Source organism: Xiphophorus couchianus, chromosome 16 (assembly GCF_001444195.1).
Source record: "Xiphophorus couchianus chromosome 16, X_couchianus-1.0, whole genome shotgun sequence".
Classification (NCBI taxonomy): domain Eukaryota; kingdom Metazoa; phylum Chordata; class Actinopteri; order Cyprinodontiformes; family Poeciliidae; genus Xiphophorus; species Xiphophorus couchianus.
Genome location: NC_040243.1, coordinates 14,077,754 through 14,098,783, shown reverse-complemented (window position 1 = coordinate 14,098,783; position 21,030 = coordinate 14,077,754). Strand labels below are relative to the sequence as shown.

Genomic DNA, 21,030 nt, shown 5'->3' with positions numbered 1-21,030 from the left:
TACACACCAGCTGTAACATGATTCAAACTGCAACTTTATCCTTATATGTTTGTTGGTAAATAACAATTTTGATGGTGAAAAAGAAATTGTGATTTGAAGCAGGAGGCAGTCATATTTCCACTGGTCAGCAGCTGAGGAAGCAGCCAGTTGAGCAAAGTTTATGTAGGAAACCAAATCTGTGTTTTCTCCTTCGCTGCAAAAATAAAAGGAAACTCCCTGCCATAAACTCAGTAAATGTACGTTTAATGGTGGAATCTTTTTTTGCTTTTAGGAAACTGTGGATTCCTAAAACAGCACCATTTTTTGTTATGAAGAAATCACCACCACAAAGTACAACAACAATGACCCTGATTTTGTTTGTTTATTCAGGTACAGTATGTCGGGGGAAATACACAAGTTAAAAATATTTTTTTCTTCTTTTTGTAAGAACATTGAAAGTGGGAAATACAGCAGATCATAAAAAGGCACTGAATTACCTTTACATAAGAGATTAGTTTGGTACTGAACATAGTGTATAACAGAACTCCTCAGTAAAAAGATGGGAGCCTCAGATTCTTCACTTTTTTATAACTGTGCAGCTTAACCAGTTCTTTACCTTCCCTCCGAATGATCCAAATTTTGAATGCTTAATAATGACAACAGAGAAGGTGCTTTATTACATAGTCAGTCATAAATTAGTGTAAGCACATACAGTGAAATACAGCTGCCGCTCATACATGGAATAGAAATATAGTTTCTTTTCCTAAACATACTCACTGTACTTCACCTTACAAAACGAAATATTTAATAGAATCACCGACTCATAACAGAAATATTAGTCTTAGCTGAATATAAAAAGGTAAGTTGAATCACATGATCATTGCCCGACTGGTCAAAGTTTGATTACTGAGACAATCTTTCATTAAATAATGCTTTGAATTCTCTTTTCACATTGGCATGTTTTTTTATTACACTTTTATTGACAGCTTTACATTACATTTACTTTTTCAGACTGATATATAAAAGTGAAAGACCTACACTGATGGCTTTTTTTTTACATGTGCTCTTCATAGTATGAAGTATTGTCTCCTCTAACACTTTTCTCTGGTCAACTGAGCCCAGGAGGCTCAGACAACACTCACAGTATTTACTAAAGAATTTCATGGCATTTTTACTTTTCTTCACTTATTTTTCTCAAGGTTTGTCTTCGTCACTGGTCCGACTTCTTGCAGACCTCAGAGGATTCAACCTGCCACAACTTTGCTGTATTTCCTGAGAGAACTAACACACAGAGCAGTCAGGAACTTGCAGCACAGCTCATGTAGATGGGGATAAATCCTTGGGAGATACAGTTCCACACGGCTCCCTTGGCTTCTGTGCAGGATTGGTGTTTGGCAGTAGAGTGGCAAGCCTGCCAGACGTTCAAGCTTTGACAGACAGACAAGAAATCTCTGCTTGGTTCTAATTATTATCTCTTAAAAACTTGATGCCAAGACTCTGTTTGGAGCCAAAAGTAGTCCTGACTTTTGTTGTGTGTGTGTGTGTGTGTGTTTGTTTGTTAAGCTCAGGCTTCTCTAGAGCTTTTTTGTCTTTTGTTTTAAGACGGATGCCTCCATTTGAGAAGGTAGGCTCTTATGCAAGTGCAACCACTTGCATAAGCGCAAAATCTTGACTCCGCTTTGTGTCCACCTTTAGAGGGTTCAGGGATTAAAGAACAAACAATACAGAGATAAAATTAGCCTAAATACTAAACATTCAGTACATCACAGTTTAGTAAGGATATAATTTTGTAAAGACACTGACTCTCTTTCAAGGTTGTATTTAGAGCCTAACATGGAATACAACGAGAAACTAGAGCTAACGCCACATACAAATGGAACACTGAAGAATATGTTTCATTTAGCACCATGTTGTTTGAATAATATGTAGAATACATCTGAATTACAAGCCTCAAGGTTTCATTCTCAAGTTTAGCTAAAAAGTGTGGGAATAATTTTGTAAACATTGAATGTGTTAGCAGACTGCTCACATATGAACAGTTCAAAAATAAAAACTGAATTGGTTAAAGCACAGACCTTGGTAACTCTGTACTACTTCAGTGAACTCTAAAAGCAAGCGATTTTCTCCCCGTTTTGTTAATTGGCTCATCTACTCTCCTTCTCACTGTCCTGTCTACTTTTGGTCCTTTCACAAAATTGAGAGGCTCTTTTTCACAGGGTGAGCTGATTCGGTACATCAGACTGCTGATTTTACACCATCACTCAGGTCAACCTTGACCTTACAATCCTCGCACTCACACAGGCGTGGTTCTGCGATTTACTCCATCCTTTAAATCATTTGGGAAACAGTTATGAACCTGCAGGAATTCGGCACTTCCCTCATGCTCAGGGCTGTATGTGTTCTCAGTTACACTGTCCCTTGCGAGGGCATACATGGACAGCTCATCCAAGGGCCCGCTGGAAGACGTTGCCCCCTTCATGCCACCTGCAGGCGAGTTCTCCCTAGAGGCCTCCGTAGAGTGCGAACTGGCGCGAGAATTCCTCCGACGGTAGCGGAAGCTGGGTATTCTAGAGTATGGCGAAGAGGAGGACAGCGAGCGGATAAATTCGCGCCGCGCCTTCCAGCGGATCTCCTTGTTCTTCTCGATGTAGATGTTGATGACAAGGACGGCGACAGTTTCAGCCACAATAAAGGAGAGGGCGTCGAAGTAGAAGGACCAGCCATAGGAGTAGGTGTACTTCTTGTCATCGTCTCGCTTGTCACCTGGATCCCCAGTGTTGCTTGAGATGTAGACAATGATACCGATGATATTGCTTAGGCCTGGTAAAAGGAAAGAAGAATAACTACTTCTTGCCATGAAAAAAATCACAACTTTTCTACCGACAAAGACAAAACTTACTATTTATCAACCAGTAAATGCAGGATTTTTATCACTTCTGGTACTCTAAATGATATTTATGATCATTGCCCATGACTGAGATGTGTGGCCATCTTTGAGTACCGCATGAGTCTGTAAGTGCCACATCGCTATTAATGGAAGAAACTTTAATATTCCAGCCCACAGCTTTCATGATTGAAGCTCTTTGAGAGTGAGGCTGGCAGTGTGCGTGTGTCATTCAGCTTACCTGCGGCTACAAAAAGAATGCCTGCACTGAGGAGTACATTATTTGTCTTGTTGTACGCTCGCCCTACACCAACACACAACCCGCCAAGCATCAACAGGGTGGTGCTGAGGATGGGGAACACACTGAAGGCCCGAACAACACCTGCAGAGAGGCAGAAGAGGTGGAAATCGCTCCAGAATAAATTAGAATTCAATTAAATCAATAAGTAGCATTTTGGTTTATAACTACATTAGAATGTCTTACAATATATTAGCATCAGAAATCCAGTCCGTACAGTTCATATGTGTCTGATTTAATCAAAAATTGAAAGAGTATATAGCACAACTGCAAATCTACCAAGACAAAGCCCCTTGCATATACCAGAAGGTCAGGAAAAGACAGTATTAATCAGAAAAGCAGCCAAGACACCAATGGTTGCTGTGGAGGAGCTGCAGAGATCCACAACACAGGTGGGACAATCTGCCAGCACAAATGTTTACTGCAGTATCCATAGATGAGGCCTTTAAGCACGAGAGGCAAGAAGAAAGCCATTTGTGGCTAGACTCTAAACTAACAATTCACAAGCTCTTTCTATCCAGTCTGAAAGATCTCAAGCAGTTTTGCAAAGTAGAAAAGGCAAAATCTCTGTGTGTATAAATCTGGTGAAGACTTATACACCAGAAAAAGACCTACAGACATTTTTGTTCATATAAAATACAGAAAGATAATTTTCCTTGGGATGAAATGTGAAAAGTTTAAATGACTATGAATTCTTGAGTATTTCCTTTTATGCTAAATACAGTGTTATATGCAGCAGAACAGTTTTGGAAGGTAAAGAAAAAGAAAAATCTTTCTGTAACTTTAAAAATCTCATCAATGCAATCCTACACTGTCTCACTCCCACTTCCAGAGAACTCCCATTATCATTTATTCTCTGAATTCTTGTTGTGACACAGCTTGGCTAATCAGTTGTGGGTTGCAATAAGAGTACTCAATGACAATTACCACCAACAGAAAATGAATCACCATTTTTCACATACAAAGTTGGATGGGCTTTATTCAGCTGTGTAGCCTTTTTATTGAGCCCTTTTTTCATTTAGTTTGACTAATGGACAAACATCTTAACACAATATTCAAACCTAAATGTTCCTGACAAAACACTGTGACATCAATGTGAAATTTTGTTTAAATAACAAATTTGTTTTGTTTGTTTGTCTTTTTGCAAAAAAATCGATTTTGAAAGTGATGAGATTCAACACTTTTCCCCACTCTGAACCCACTTTTTATTTAAAGGATTTGTTTGGTGTGATTTGTTTTAAAGTATAAGTAATTCAGTTACTAAATAAGTTGCACAAAGAAGGCTGTCTTTGAGCTTTGACAAAGAACTAGATGAAAAGAGATCTTGATGTTAGACTTAACGGTTGAATGTAAATTGTATTATAGAGTGTAAGCAAGACTTGCTGGTGCTGATTGAAACACAACCAAAAACAGAGCCTGTTTAATGTTTCCTTCTAAAGATGTACCTATTATTTTACTTCTTAGGAACAAAAAGGTGAAATAATTGAATAATATTTCAGCAGCCTGTCTTGCCACAGAAAATTTACTCTTATTTTTGGTTCCATGTCCTGCACTGGAGGGTGTTTTTTTGGAGGGGATTTTACTGGAGATAATGATAACCACTAATTATATGTAAAAGACAACATGTTATTTTGGAGGACTTGTTTTCACAGCTGCTGATTAGGCAGCCAGCTGAAAGACGTGACCAAGTGAGGATGCCTGGCCTCCGAGTCCGAGGCTGGGCAGCAGACCTCTCAATGGCTTAGAGCTGACCTGCAGGTAACAGCCAGAGCACTGCAGTCTTTTCTCTGCCAACATTCTTCCCATGGATTAGAGAACGGATTATGTAACGCTGCTTTGTTTTCCACAGCAAGAGTTCATCTGGACGTAAATTTTGCTGGATCGTCACTGCTACGTTTAGGACTTATAGGGTTGAAACCAGAGTGACAACAGTAACAACAGGAGCAATAGGAAATGCCACCCATCTAATAGCAAGTACATGAAGTGGCTACCACAATTGCATGCTACTGTGGGGTAATGTAGAGGAACCATGATGTCTCTTGAAATTAATCATGATGATAGATACTAAAAATATTCTATTATTTTCATTGTTTATTTTTTTCAGATGACCTCTGTGGAAGGCTTAGTCTCCTCTACTAAACATGCCCACAGTTTTATCACAGGAGCATTGCCTCATTACATCCACCTTAGGAGTTCTGTCATCTCCCCACCTCATCGCCTCCAACCTACAGGGAGGTGCTGTGGGATGACTCCTGTGGATGGATGGCTGCCATTCAGGTGTAGAAATAAAGGTTGCTGTTGTCAACATCTGAAGGTAAGGGGATTTTTTTAATGCTTGTTTCATTTTATAGTCTCCTGCTCTGTAGAGGGTTGAAGACGCCTGAACTTTAAATTGGATTTATAGGCCAGTGCGCTGTTATTGTTCGAACCAAAGGAACAGCTTTCAAATAGCCACCACCAGTTTCAGTGTTGATGGCCAGTGGCTTCAAGGGTTTGTGTGTGAAAACTGTGGTAAGCAATGGAAGAAAGTAAACACAAAAATGCATATTATCTGCAACCTTTAGGTAATTCCTAAATATTATAATCTAATCACCTGTTGACAGAATCTCTATAGAAACATTCAAATTTTAATGTAAAATTTGAATGCTTAATCTTCTATATACACATCACAAGTGTTTTTCAGAGGTAAAATGGCGACAGATGATTCACTGTGGCTACACCTCAAATGAAAAGTTGTTTTTTTTTCCTTTTTCAGAGGTAACAATTGTAGGATAAGGATAATTGCTGCAGTTCATTTTAATTTAAGTATTATTTTAGGGACAATTTTACCATTGTTACTACCTCACATGGTTTAATATTTCCAAGCTGTCTTTAATTTTCTTTAGCTTAGTTTCATTAAGATCAGAATGCCTCTTAATAAACATGCCAAAAAACATGCCACATTATTCAATATGAATTATTATCCACTTGTGGTTCGTCTCTAAAATCAAATACTAAACTAATGCAGATATGCGGGTATAATATTTGCCTTTAAAGGACGGACAGAGTCAATAATGCCTGATAGGCTGAGTGGGCAACACTTACGCAGCAGATATTCAGAGCGGTCCGTGTCATAGTCGTCGTCATCAGAAAGGTGGTTGATCCAGTAGCAGCTGCCTTGATTGATGCCTGCAGCACAAAAGAATCAGAATGAGCCCACATAAAACTGTTTGGGATATTCTGGTACTGCTGAAAAGGAAAATGTATTTAAATGCTTATTTTGCATCTTCAGAAGGGAAGCCAAAAAATGTGGTCACCACTGGATTCGGAATTCATTGTATGTGGGTATCAACTACTATCTGGATAAAATGTGTCCACTAGAGTCAGAAGTTCCTTTACACAATCAATCAATCAATCAATCAATCACATTTTATTTGTAAAGCACATTTCAGCAGCAAGGCATTTCAAACTGCTTTACATCATATCAAACACAGAAACACAATGCAACATAGAATCAACAATCAAAGCATGACATTAAGTCAAGTTCCATCAATAAATTTGTAATTGATTACGTTTCAAATACAATCCTAAACAGGTGGGTTTTTAGTCGAGTTTGCATCCATAAAAGGTTTACCTGTTACACTCCTACTGTGTTACATGGAACAAAATACCTGTTGCTATTTTTATTCCCACTCACGCTCACAATCACACAGTTTAAAACGATGTAGACAGCATTTTAATTTGCTTATGGCACCAGGCTCCGTACACCTCTTTCACGGAATTTCGAGCAGGGACTCCGCCGTCCCTCATGGATTTTTGTGCAATTCTATGGTACCTGTTAGTGTCTAGAATTTACAGGGTTTGTGTTACGCGCAGTGACCGTCAGTCACTCGCCGTTTTTCTTCCGGCACTAGGCTCCGTACACCTCTTTCACAGAATTTCGCTCTGGGACTCCATCATCCCTCACAGAATTTTGTGCAATTTCAACATAGAATCAGCAATCAAACCATGACATTAAGTCAAGTTCCATCATTAAATGTGTAATTGATTACGTTTCAAATGCAATCCTAAACAGGTGGGTTTTTAGTCTAGATTTAAAGGAAGTCAGTGTTTCAGCTGTTTTACCGTTTTCTGGAAGTTTGTTCCAAATTTGTGGTGCATAGATGCTGAATGCTGCTTCTCCTCGTTTGGTTCCACACAAGTATGGGAGCATTTGTAGCAGATACACATTGAAAATGGTCAACTATAAGTCTTTCTCTTGCACAAGGACACACACATGCACACCCCAACAAAACAAGTTTGAGCTTTTAAAATTTAATATGATACACATTTTCTTGTGTATCTCTTTCTGCATTATATGTTGATACAGATGAAGCCCCTAAGTAGCAAGGCAGATAGAAATCTAAACTGGCATCTGTGAGGGTATGTGTATGCGTGTGTATGTGTGTGGAAAAACAAGCATGTATGCTGGAATGTGCTAATTTAACAAACAACACTAGTCACTCCATTGATTCTTCTGTGCAAGCCTGGCAATTGAATGCGATCAGTGACCCTTTTACCGCAACACTTTGAAGCCACTACAGATGTGCCTTTGTTGCACATCTGTGCTGTGTTTGTAAAACAAAGAGGAATTAAGGTTTGAAGACATGTGTGAAAAGGAGGGCTGTTACACATTTAGTAATGCTAACATAGGATGCTCTTCCATATTTGCAAATCATCTACAGTATATACATACAGCTTTTTTATCAGATAAACCATAGAATCTCCTGTCTTCTTATCTTCTGTGTCTTATTTGTTTTGAAACCCTTTCTTGGATAGTTTATCATTGCACATGTGTTAGAGCTAGGGTTAAACTTTTAGTCACTGCACACATTTCAAGGTGTCACAAACATATGGACTGCACTTATTTTACCACAAGGTAACAAAGACTGATACATTTTAAATCGCACAGTTTAGAAATCAAAAACATTAAAACTATAAATTAGCTGATGTCATCAAACGGATTCTCAAGAACATGTCAGGCTAGAACAATCCCCTTTTCATCTTTTGTACTTTACCTGAGACAGCGGATGAAAGCTGTCCTACCACATAAATGCCAGCCTTCATTTACTGCAGTTTCAAAAGATATCTGTCAACTCAATTTTACAGGTGTCTAAAGGTAAGCTGCAGAACTGTGATTGTCTGTGGCACAGCTTTTAAGGGCAGAATGGCTTTCATTAACTAGGTCTGCTGCCTAATAAGAGACATCAAATTAATTAGTGTCAAATCAGTCGTTGAAAATGTAGCACAAGTTTCTGTCTCTAGTCACTGGTGGAAAAAAGGGCTCTGTACTAATTTTAAACCACAATGTGAGACTTTAATAAAAAAAAAACCATCTTGCTCATACGGTGATACGGTGAGCTAACAAAAACACAAACACCTCTCTTGTTCTGATAATTGCTGTGCAAACACCAAATCATGCCACAGAGTGTGTAGCAGAAATAGTTCTTATGTATTGCTTTGTCCTTTCAGCAGAATAAAACTTAAAAGTGATTTTACAAGTTGTTAACAGCAGAGAAGACAAAATGTTACTATTTAGCCTGTTACTATGTTTACAACGCTTTTTTTCCTGACCAGCTCCAACAACTGACTCCACCCACTCTTATGGGTTCAGCCAATCAGCACTGAGGAATATGAACCAGAGGTAAATACAACATCCAAATCTATTTAAACTTCTCTTGGTATAGTATATGCTATATACTGTATATATTATTCTTAATTATCTAACACTTATTGTCTTATTGTTTTTCATACTTTAATTGTATTACTCTTAAAACTCAGAGATCAGAAGGAGTTTACCAAAACAGAGTGTCACAAAGATGGGATTAACAGATGTCGAAGGAATGTTTATTTTAGGGGGGGCACATCCGGTCACCGGAAATTAAATGCAATTAATGATTAAGGTCATAAATCACTCCACCGATTAAATTTTGTCATAAGAGTGCCTATATATCTCTCTAGCATTGCACCTGGCAGATTTTGATGTTTAATACCAATTTTATCTGAAATCTGAATTTCTTGTATGATCGTTCACATTCCTTTTAATGGTGTCTCACTATTTTTTTACTGGTGGAACAGGGTTGTTGCAGAGACTGACTTCATTCAGAACTTGAGGATGTTGAGGGCAACTTTTAATATGTCAGCATCAGGACCACATTCAAAAGTGTCTCAAATCTGACCCTAAGAAATCTGCTGTGGGCCAGATCTGACTTCTTCCGAAATTGTGGACGACCTCCTTGAAAGCATATCATCATTTTATTCTTATACTAATAATATTACCCGGTCTGCATATTTTCATCTTCATAGCATTAATGTTGAAAGTCCCTCCCTCAACTCCGGTACAGCCTCTGTCATCGTCCGTGACCTCATCGCCTCTCCTACTGACTGTAGTAGTTCTTTCTTCTTTGATCCCCCTCATAAATCCCTCCATAATCTTGTACATCATCTAGATTTTAGTCACATGCATCACCACTAATACCACTAGACTTTAACACATCACCCCAGTTCTACAGTCATTGCACTGGCTTCCAGATAAATTCATAGTGGAATTCAAAATCCTCCTGCAAACATATAAGGCCATCCACAGACTCACCCATCATTATTTTCTAGTTCTTCTGCACAATATTACTTCCTCATGCTCCCTCGGGGCGTCATCCTTCATCCACCTCATTGTGCTCTCTGCCTGCCTTGACACCAGGGGGAGCAGAGCTTTCAGTAGCTAAATTCCCTGACTTTGGATTTCACTCCCACTGGACATCTGAATCTCCTTCTCATCACATCTGCATTCAAAACTCACCTGTTCAAAAATAGTACGCTCTACAATGTTCCATTTTATTCTGTGTAAATTTTTAATTCAGTTGTTATTCAGTGTATTCTATTAATATATTGTTGCTATTTATAGATTTAATTTTAAAAATCGCAATGCATTAATATTCATAATGGCATGTCAGAGACAATCTGTGCATCTTTGATACACATTATCTCTTCAAAGTGTAGTTTATTTTCTCTCTATGTGCTTGAGTGATGTTAAGAGAAGAACACAGGGACTCTCAAAAGTGTAAACATCCATGATAAAATGTCAGGATTTTGTTAAGCCAAATAATAATAATAATAATAATAAATCAATACATCATTCCAAAGTTTTTCCACACATAATGTGACATTCATCCTGTAGGGTCAAAACAAACAATTAATAAACAAAAAATGTAAAATAAATAAATTAATAATAATAATAATAATAATAATAACCCTGTCGCAAAACTTTAAATATTTTTTTTAATACTTTGCACCTGCTGCATCGATTTCAAACTTCTTTGCATACACCTGCCATGAGTTATAGAGAAGCTAATTAAACTTAAATACATTTTGAACTGTTCTTGACTTTTCACATTTGTATCATTCAGCTCAAGTCACGGTTTTCAAATATGTTACAAATGATTAAAATGATTTCATTGGTCAAAGGTGTCAGTGAAAAGAAGGGTTAAAGAAAGCAAAGCATTATGTGCTGTATTCACACCATGCCACTGTAAAGTTTCCTTTAGAAATATTTGGAATATAGCAATATTTGGAAAAAAAATATGAGAAAGCAGGGAGTGGACAATAAAAATGAGTTGAATTTATTGATGAAAAGATGAAACTCAAACTGGTCAGGTACTTCCTTCAGCAACAATAAAGGATCTGCAGGGATTTCCAACAAGAACAGGTTTGCTTCTTGTTCTGATAACAATCGTCTTCCTGTGTCCTGAGTAATGAGTGGAACTCCAAGACAGAATTATTTTCTTCCAAAGAAAATATCTAGGATCTCCCAAAATCTTGTAAGTTATATGTGGTCTGATAAAATCACAAGTTGTGTAACATAAAGTGAGCATATATTGTGAAGTCTACATGTGGAATGTCAACAAACTCCATGCAAAGAAGACCGGATACAAAAACTGAATCAAATGGTGCTTCTGACATTGTTTTGTGAACTGTGTATGATAAATCTCCAGAGATGGTATGTAGATGGGGGAAAGTTTTTGAAATTATTCATCATGTTCATTATAAAAAGAGAATGGGAAGAAATGAAATAGCAAAAACACAGAAAACAAAATAATGAAAAATATGTATATGTATTGGAATCGACAGTAAATAGGGTTTCTGTGAGCATTCAAGTGAAGCAAATTAGCAAGAGAGAGTGAGAGTCAGGGAGAATGCAATCATAATAAAAGCTATTGTGCAATCAGGGTCAGAGGGCGGCACAGGAAATATGTATAAGTTAAATAGCAAATAAAAAGTCTGCATTGGGAAGGGGAAAGTGCAAGAGTAACAAACTGGAAATTAATTATGCACGCTTAACGTATAAAAAGAAATAATGGATTCTCTGGCTCTGACTGGAGTTTAGGAGCCCCATACTGACCATCTCCTTCTCTCCTCCACAGCAACCACTGTGAGTCTTTAATAAGCTCATTTACATAAATAGTCTCCAAGGATGCTTTTTGACATTTTCATTGTATTCTGATACCCATTAAATAAGAGATAGCATTTCCACGAACATCCCCTCTAAACAGAACTGTCAACACAAATGTAGGAGACAACAAACAAGAATGTCCACTTGTAGGCACACGTGTGGATTTAAGTGTACAATTACTGTGGCAGTAATAGAGCAAAAGACAACAGGAGAAAAGCAAAGAGATATTATTTTGAAAAAAGAAAATTCAGCCATTTGCAAACACATGCTTAAGGAAAAATCGTTATAACCATATCGATAGATGAGCGTGCTCAAACCTACTTCTGTACATTTCTTTGTTTCTAATGACTTGCTTCAACATTTCTGGGATCATAACCAACAGTTTGGACCTGGGGTACATCTGTGCATCATGGTGTGAATACAGTGACACACTCTCACACACTTTAAATGCTTTGGTCCATTCAGTACCTGTTACTATAAAATAACCAGATGAGCAGCACTCCAAAATATTCAAAGGTCAGGGCAAAGTAAACTAAACACACAATCAGTCCCGAAAAAGAGACATCTGTGATAAACTAGCTTAATAATTGGTGACAAGCAGACAACAATAATATACAACATTCTATAAAATTTAAGCACATATGATTACATAAAATCACAAAAGTCAAAGAAAATGGTTCAACACAAATTCCTCATTATGTCCTTTAGAGTTTGTCAGAGATCTGTAACAAGCTGATGAGAGCATGTAGCTGAAACATCTCCTGTTTTTGCCCTTTGAATATTATTTGGGGTGCTGATCATTCATATTTTTTGTAGTTCTTAAGAACCAGGCACCCATTTGCTCTTTCCCTCTTTGTCACATTGGAGTTGTGCTCACTACCTTCCTCTTAAAAAAATGCATGTATTTGACAGATATCATCAGGATAGCAGTATGCTTTAAATGTTCCAGCGAACGTCTGCCTTCCAATAATACACTGCAAGTCTTCAAGAAATATTCACTAACTTATCTCTGTTTCAATTATGTTAGAGGGACAAATCTGAAAAACATTCCCTCAGTTTCCAGAACACGTCAGCTTTGAGTGGACTTGGAAAACAAAGAGTAATCAGACCAAATCCACCAAGAGTTAACTCAGCAAGAAGTTACCAAACTTTTTATACACACAGGGAACCATATATGTACACACACAAGGACAAAGAAAATAAGTTTTTTCTCCATCGTATCTTCTATGTTCTGGCAGTGAAGACGCTACCTAGCATAGCATTAGCACACAGCTAAGTATCACCCTGAGACATTTCCTGAGCTCCAGTTTATATGTTGCAACTGTGATTTATTTCAAGATTTAAGATCTTCATGACTATTTCATTAAGTGATGTTAGTTGCACTTAAGAAAAGTGTCTCGTATGTAAGAACATAAGGATGTAAGACACACAGGACACAAGACACACAGGACAATGGATCTTGGGGAAAAGGACGATAACTTAATGTCTCCTGTGGTATTGTCTCTGTCTTTGAGGGAGAGGTTAACTTGATTGATGCATCAGGTTGAGGAATGATGGTTAGCATGCAACGCATGCAGGATAACATGGTTTGAGAATTTGTTTAGGAAATCTATTATTGTTTTATATCAAGACGATCATTGCAACTTTAAATCTTGTATAAAGAATGTTACTTTGTAGACAACAGTGTACATTATATTTAGCATAACTGATGTTATCTTTGTTGCTTTACTGTCTTAACTCTAGTGAATATCCAAAAGCACATAAGACTATGTGTACTCTTATGGCTAAGAGGCATTACTGCATGGGCTGAATAGCTTTTGAAAGGTGATACTACAAAGACATTTTCTGGCTCTCTCTAATCAACCGCCTGGATCTCATGTGTAATTAGAGTTTTAATCATTCTGTCATGATTTAAAGTTAGAAAAACAAAAGGAGAATTCAGATTGTACTCACTTTAGGTTATGCTTTAAAAACAGCCTGTTTTATATATGAAGTGCACTGCAAAAGAATTCACACCCTTTCAATATTTTCATATTTTGTGACAATGCAACCACCTTCGTTTTGCATAAGTAATTAGACTCTCTGATTGGAAGACAAGTAAATTAACCATGCACTTATTTAATTATATTTAATTGCAGAGAACTTATCGACAGTATTTGATCCAAGAATGAATGAAAGATGGTAAAAACTAAATGTCTTGACCTGATTTTATTTAATTTAATTCAATTTTCTTTTACGTTTTAAGTTGACAGCTCCACAACATAGAAATGGTGACTTGCTAGACACAAACAAAATTCAAAATAAAGTTTCTCCTACAAATAAAGTATCTTGTTAATAACAAGAGATCCACAGGGTAGATATCTTCACAAATAATTGCAGTGGGCCTAATAGAAGTTTGAGCAAATAGTTTGTAATTAATCCCACACACAGTCCAGAAGGACAGCTCTGCTCCTGTGAAAATCTGAACTCTGTCATAGCTTTCTAAAAAACTTTCCCACTTAAGAAGGGAAATGTTTGTTTTTTTATATGACATTTTCTTTGTCAATCACTCTAATTTTCAAGTAAAACGATAAAGAAAAATAGTTTATCAAATATAGCTTGCAGTAAACATATTGCCTCAAATCGTTTTCAGCTAGATACCATTGTTACAGAAATAATCGATTATTTTGAAGCATTGGAAAACCTGATATAATACTTGTATACTTTATGTGAGTCCTGGTATGGGATTTTCGCATATCCTTTACGCTTATTGTAGATTGTATATAGGACTCCTCTCCTCATTGCTTTCTTTCAACAGTAGCTGATAAATAGATGTCCTTTCTTGACCTGCTGTGGATCTGTGCAGTTCCTTCTATAAATTTGCCAAGAATAAATTGACTCCTCTAAATAATGCTCAAGGTAGATGGCTGGTTCACTTTAGGGTTTCTTGGAGTCCTGTAATGGCATTTAGCTCCATGCTTTGATTTCCTCATTTCAACAGTTCAGTGGCTTTGCAGATAGATTAATGACCAACCCAATCAAAATTGCATATTATTACTAGTCGGTACCAGTCGGTGATGAACATTAAGCTGTGTATTACTTCTACACAGCTTAATAACAAACACAAGCAGAGTTTCAGATGTGGTTCTACTTTAATTCCTATTGCCCTTGTACCTCTAACAGAGATGAGAGCACTCAAAGCTTTACAATAAGTTAAATGATTAAGTCTTTGCAAAACTAAAGGGCTTAATGTCCAAAGCAGGCATGTTCCCACAACTTTCAATGATTCACCAACACATGAATTAATTGTTGTGGAAGCGGGGAAAACCGGGGCAGCAAACAAACTGCTCCAATAGTTTTTTTTTCTCTCTCTCTCTGTCATTCAGTCCAAGTGAGGATGAGAGAAAAGCAATTTTGGCAAAGACATCAGTGATTCAGTGTTGATATGACTGACAGTTGGTTAATTAAATTGTCACCAGGCTGCAATTTCTTCAAACACAGCTTGAGTTTGACTGTGCATGTGTATCCAAGTTGTTGGGAGAAAACTGAGATTTTACGCCACATGTAAGCTGTTGTGAGTCCCATTATGCACAGTCAGTTAAAAATGCACACAAGCAGTTGATTCTCAATGTTATCTATATTTATGAGAAAATTACTTGGAACTGTGTAAATAATTGTACGTATGTCAGGATGTTCCTACTTAATTGTATGCTTTATGTTTTTGCAGGGATTTTCCACTCGTTTCAAATGTTTTATGGATAATCCACATTTATCCTGATTAAATATTTAGCAAAGATAGCCCTGGGTTTCAAATAATCTTAAAACTTAAAAATCTTAACTTTGCTGTGCTGATATTTGCATCTGTGTTATATATTTGCAATGGGTTTAAAGCAATAAAAACCTCAAATTTAATTTGGTTTGTGCATGGGAAAATAAATTGCACAGAAGAAAAATTGGCTGCTTTGACTCAGTATTTCCTCCTTCAAAACATAAAAAAACTAGTGAAACTATTCTGATTTAGGCAGACATAAGGTCATCTTCAGCTTTTTGTTTGTGTCTCACAAGGAGGAAAACAGGGTGAAAGATCTGCCCCAACTGTCTTAACAAGTAACAAAAGAAATGATCTAGTTTCTCTTGGGTTCACTAATTAACACTACATTTCCTAAGGTCAAAATGACAAAATCACAAGCAACTTTAGTTAAACATTTATATTACACATTCACAGCATAATTTCTGAAAAGACAGGTTTTTTTTGTTTGTTTGTTTCAAATAGCAAGCAATGTAGGGCTGGGTTATGGAAGTGTCAATTTGGTTAAAGGAAAAGATATACTAATCCAGCAACTGTTTAATAGCCCACCTAGTGACACCACAGCTTTGTATGATTCTCCTCAGTTAATTCACAGCAATTTTCACTTTAACATGATCACAGTATGTGGATGTAGTGTGGACTGAGTAACTGGCATTAAAAAAGCAGCTCTAAAAAGAAAGAATTGTTATCTGAATAAATAAATAACTGAAACTTAGAAAATCTAGGCATTTCCTCTCTTAAAGCGTTGATTGTGGTATATATTTTTAAATATTTACCCTCGTCACAGTGACAACATTTTAACTTAATCTCTAAGGCAGAAAACAATAAGCTGTATTTACTTAACTTTGGTTTTGATGTTAAATATTGACGCAAACTACCAAAGTCTCAAGTTGCACTGTGTAACACCCAATCAAACTTGGGCATTACTTTGCATGTTGGAAGGCCTAATAATTAAAAGTTTGCCTAACCTTTATTTGAAAGACAAATTTTGAAAAGCATTTTCAGTTTATCTTCTAGCTCCGGGTGCTTCAGACACTCGCATTAAAAAAGCAGGTTCAGAAAACTGGAAACACAAAAGAAAGTGGTGAAGCAGGAAATGATTATTAAAATGGAGAACTTGAACCTTTGTGGAGATGAAGAAAGCACAAGCACATCAGAGAACGTGAGGACAAAGAGACCAAGGTGGAAGTTAACGCCTGCTGGCTAATTAGACACTCCTTGCCCCACATTGCTTTTTGATAGCTACACTTTAATTACAGATACGTGGAACATGGTGAAACAGCAAAGTGACCTTCAACCTCCACCTGCCCCCAAAACAATCAAATATAATCAAGTGCCTTCTCTCAAAGATGCACATATCAACCAAAAGCCCCACGAGAGAAACAGCTGCTTCATGGCTCACAGCAATCCACCGCCAGCTGAGGCGTTTGCTTTAAATATGATGCAGCTAATTAGATAGTCAAATTGGTTCATTCATATTTTTACACTGGGTGAAGTTTCCGGGTGCAAACCTCACAGTATTAAATCTGTGAACTGCATATGAATGGAGTGATGGCCTCATACTGAAGAGACCCTGTTTTTCTGATTTCATTTGAAAAAGAGGCGATGTATGTGAGTATGGTGCCCTGTAAGCGCAGCTATTTGTTTATTGGAAAGGAATAAAGGCTGAGTGGTGCTGAACAGCTGCTGCGTGTCTTCTAACAATGCGTTGTCACCGAGAGACGTGTTGATGTCCCTCAATAACCTCAATAACTGTGTTTGTCATTATGACTGCAGGGTTGTATGTGGTGGTGGTGGTCGTAGCGGTGGTGGGGGAGTCTTCATCGCTTGTCTTTTCCTCTACACTTATGAGTCTCTATGACAACTGAGCCACTTTGCAGCAGCTCGTAGTTTTTGGCAAAAGACAGAAGCAAAACTATCTTATCATGTCACACCAGGATGTTTGTTGCATCCGTTCACCTTCACCACAGGACAAACCCGGTAGAGTTTCATTGCTTGACAATGACTCTGTGTCTCTCTCTTTGTGTGTAGGCTGGGATGAAACAGGGAAAAGTGAAATTTTGAAAAAAACGAAGGGAAAAAAGCCACTGTTCCAACACTAAGAGACTTTCCATTGGCAATACAAAAGTATTCAGTGCTAAATAAAAATACACTGCTTGGAGCAAACACAAAACATATCAGATTACTTTGACTGATCGCATATTCCATATTCTATGGCCCTGCCCTGCTCCTCTGGTCGTTCATTTGATGATGTCTCTGTGTTGTTGGGGAATCCCTTTAACTCTCTTGGACTGGAGTGGCAGGGAGATTGCTCCAGGTGTCATTTAACTTGATTCTGTCAAGCTAAGTTTTTTGAGACCACCTAGGTCTTGTTCACTGATGGTGAGTGAATTTCATATAATACTCTGTGGAAATCTAGGGGCTACATATGGGTGTCACCAGGTGGTTACCCTGGTTGTGATGCTATGGCCTTATTAGAAACAAAGATCTGTATTTGGTTAGGTGATTTCATTGTGTGGAAGTTCTAGGTGGGTAGGGAGGGTAACATTAACCTTTGGGGATCTGGTTAGTCTTGACCCATTTCTGTGCTGCCTATTGGGTCAGGAACCGCCCCTCATTGTCATGAATGTTGTTTGCATCCATGACTATGTTCCTTGGTTCTACATGGTGCTTCCATTCCCAACACCAATTGACCCTACCCACAATTTAATTACAGACAACTTCTTCCCACATTCATATGCAAGCTTACATGCAAACACATACAGACACATAATTTCTACTTGTGGGGCTGTCTGTACAGTAAATGCATTTAGTTATTTCAATCTTGTTTGTTATAACGTATATATCATATCATTATCATCATTATCATCATCATTATTATTATTATTATTATTATTATTATTATTATTATTAGATTATGAAATGTAAGTATTGTTGCTTTGTCTAAATGTTTCGCCTTTGCCTGGAGCATATGGTGTGTTTAGGACTGACTCCACCTCCTGTGTTTCACTGATCTAACCTGCGTTTATGAGCAAGCCGTATTTTGTACTGAAATTTACCTGCCTTGAAAAAGCTATATTTCAACTAACAACTCCCTTCAAAAAGTAACATTTAGAACAAATTATATGGCGTTTATATATCTTCATTTTAAGGGAATAGTCATAAGAATCGAAAACCGAGTAAAAGAAAATCCCACTTTTTTCCTGCCTTTAATACAATTTCTATAAATTTCTGCCTCATGACAGACATCCATGTCGTGAACAAATCCATCCAGTCACAGCGATTCTCTCATTGACAGCTGAGGCAAGAAGTCAAGGGGTGGTCGGAAGGAAGATTGGTCAATGAGCGTCTGTCTGCCTCTGGAGAAAGACGTCACTGCCAGCGCACCTCCGGAACACCAATCCGTTATATTTTACCCAGAAAAGGGAAGCGAAAACCTAAGATAATTAAGTGTTTATCGGATGTTCCATCTCAATTTTGTTTCCTATAAATCTATTAGTTTTTGCCCCATTTGCTCGGACATGACGTGAACTAAGAGTCGTCTATTTTTAAGTCACCGGGCATGTTTCCATAGCGATTTCATAGATGTTGCCAAGCAACGCAGTATTGAATACAATAAAGACATGAATGAAAGTAGACTAATAGCGCGCACATTTCCTGGCAGCGAGAGTGAATGGGCTCAGACGCGCCGGCTTGGCATGGCATTCTTTCGCAAGGATTTATGTGTGAGATTTATGCGGTGTAACAGTTGGCGCACAGGTTTACTCCGTCTTGTTCAGCTTAAAACGCCCATTCTTCCCCCTGTGCATATCTCTGACATATTGTATAAATCCCTTAAAAGTTTTTTTCACAGTAATAAGGTTGTTCACCTGTGGAGTTATCCCTCTTAATAGGCATTTGACGTGCGTAAAAGGAGCGAGTCCTTTGTGCGCGCCGAGGAAAAAAAGCAACCCTAAAACGAAAACTATTTCATATATGACATAAAAAAATCCTGTTCACTGGAGAAAAGGTGGAGACATATTAAAGTTTGAGGGGAGCTTACCTTCAATACAACAGATTCTCCACAGTCCTGAGTGGGTGAGATCGCCTTTCTTAGTTTTGATCTCGTCTGTGGTGACGTTGGTGCCATTACAGATGTATGCCCGCGAATAGAGCCAGTAGTCCGTGCCAATAGCGATGGTCATCAGGCTGAAGGCGGCGAAAGCTCCTGCCGTGGCCAGGAGCGTTTGAACCCCGCGGTCGCACCAACCCATGGCGCTTCATGCTAGTCCTCACACACCCTGGTCCAGCAGCATGCACGCACCAGCGCGCGTCAGGGCGAGGGTCTTCTGGTCATACTTGTGCTGAAAAGTGAAAGAGACCACAGACTGATGAAGCCGCTGTTCGTAATGCCCAGCTGACGTTCAGCTTGCAGAAATGACACTGGTGGTGTCCACTAGTGAAGCCCCACTTGAAGCAAAGAGGAGAGATTGACAGCAACATCAAAACACTTCCAACCTCATGAGCACTTGATTAGACTGTTTTCTTCTCCTCAATCATGGTTTTGGAGCACTTTTTTCTGCTCCAACACAGATTGCGTCTCTGTTAAAACCCATCTGAACGAGCGCGACGTCAAAAGACTCTCTAGTGAGACCCCACCCTCATCAAAACTAACCAATGAAGGAGAAGTGCGTTTAAATTAGTAAAATGGGAACTCGGATCAGCATTTAAATTTGCTGTCACAGCCTGTGCCCAATTAAAAATATTGGAGATTCTATGAGGAAATGTAAATATCCAAACAAAGCTAATGGCATGTGAGACGTCTCCACGCGCCACAATGAATTCACATGTCATGAATATTACCAAACTCGGAGTTACCGCTGTCACAGGGGAGGAGAGAATGGCATCCTGTGACACAACGATCCCTGTGGTGCGCAACAGCCCAACAACCGAACAGTCTGTTCAAACCAATTAGATGTTCAGCATGTGTTCCTGTACTGAACAGGAATCATCAGGGTTCACCGGGTTCATTCGGAAAGCAAAAGTTGAAAGGTAGAGAGAGGCAACAAATATTCCATAAGTATCCATACACATTCAACCTCTCGACATTTCGCCAAATTAGAATCAGAAACCTCCAATCTATTGTATAGTGGGAGGGAAATCATCACAGACGGCTTCCATTTTTTTAAATCTAGAGAAAATGCACATCTAGAAACTGATATTGTTTCCCATTCTTCTCTTCCTATTACCTCTACCTGAGTCAGATTGGATGGATAGTTTCTTCAAATGTTAATTTTCCGGTCTTGACATTGTGATTTGGTTGATTTACATCTGGACTTGGACTGGACCATTCGCAAATACTTTAATGTGAACCACTCAGGGTGTTTTGCAGCATCTAACAGATTATCTACAGAGTTTCCTTGTTGCTCCACAACACTATCAATGCTGATTGGTTACCTGTCCACGTTGAAAAAATTATCCACAGCATGATGCTGTCTCCACCATGTTTCACAATGTTGTGGGTTCAGACTGGTCGGTAGGATTGACAATATTTTGTGTATTGACTGGATTCAGATTTTGTTTTCATAGCTTTACTGTATCCACATGGTTTGTGGCACACGTCATAAATATTATATAGA

General features: G+C 38.1%; 1 protein-coding gene across 2 annotated transcripts; it reads right to left on the bottom strand.

Moving 5' to 3' along the window:
• Positions 1–342: 342 nt before the first annotated feature.
• cacng4b (calcium channel, voltage-dependent, gamma subunit 4b) lies at positions 343–20,175 on the bottom strand. Of its 2 annotated transcripts, XM_028043141.1 has the most exons (5): positions 19,910–20,175; positions 19,455–19,755; positions 6,246–6,329; positions 3,105–3,245; positions 343–2,799 (listed from the first exon to the last, which is right to left on the bottom strand). In XM_028043141.1, the coding sequence occupies exons 2-5, from the start codon at positions 19,663–19,665 to the stop codon at positions 2,273–2,275; spliced, it is 963 nt and encodes a 320-aa protein (XP_027898942.1). In that variant the 5' UTR covers positions 19,666–19,755; positions 19,910–20,175; the 3' UTR covers positions 343–2,272. The 2 variants fall into 2 exon arrangements, with proteins under 2 accessions (XP_027898942.1, XP_027898941.1); XM_028043140.1 differs by having other exon boundaries at positions 19,455–20,175.
• Between the last annotated feature and the right edge of the window lie 855 nt (positions 20,176–21,030).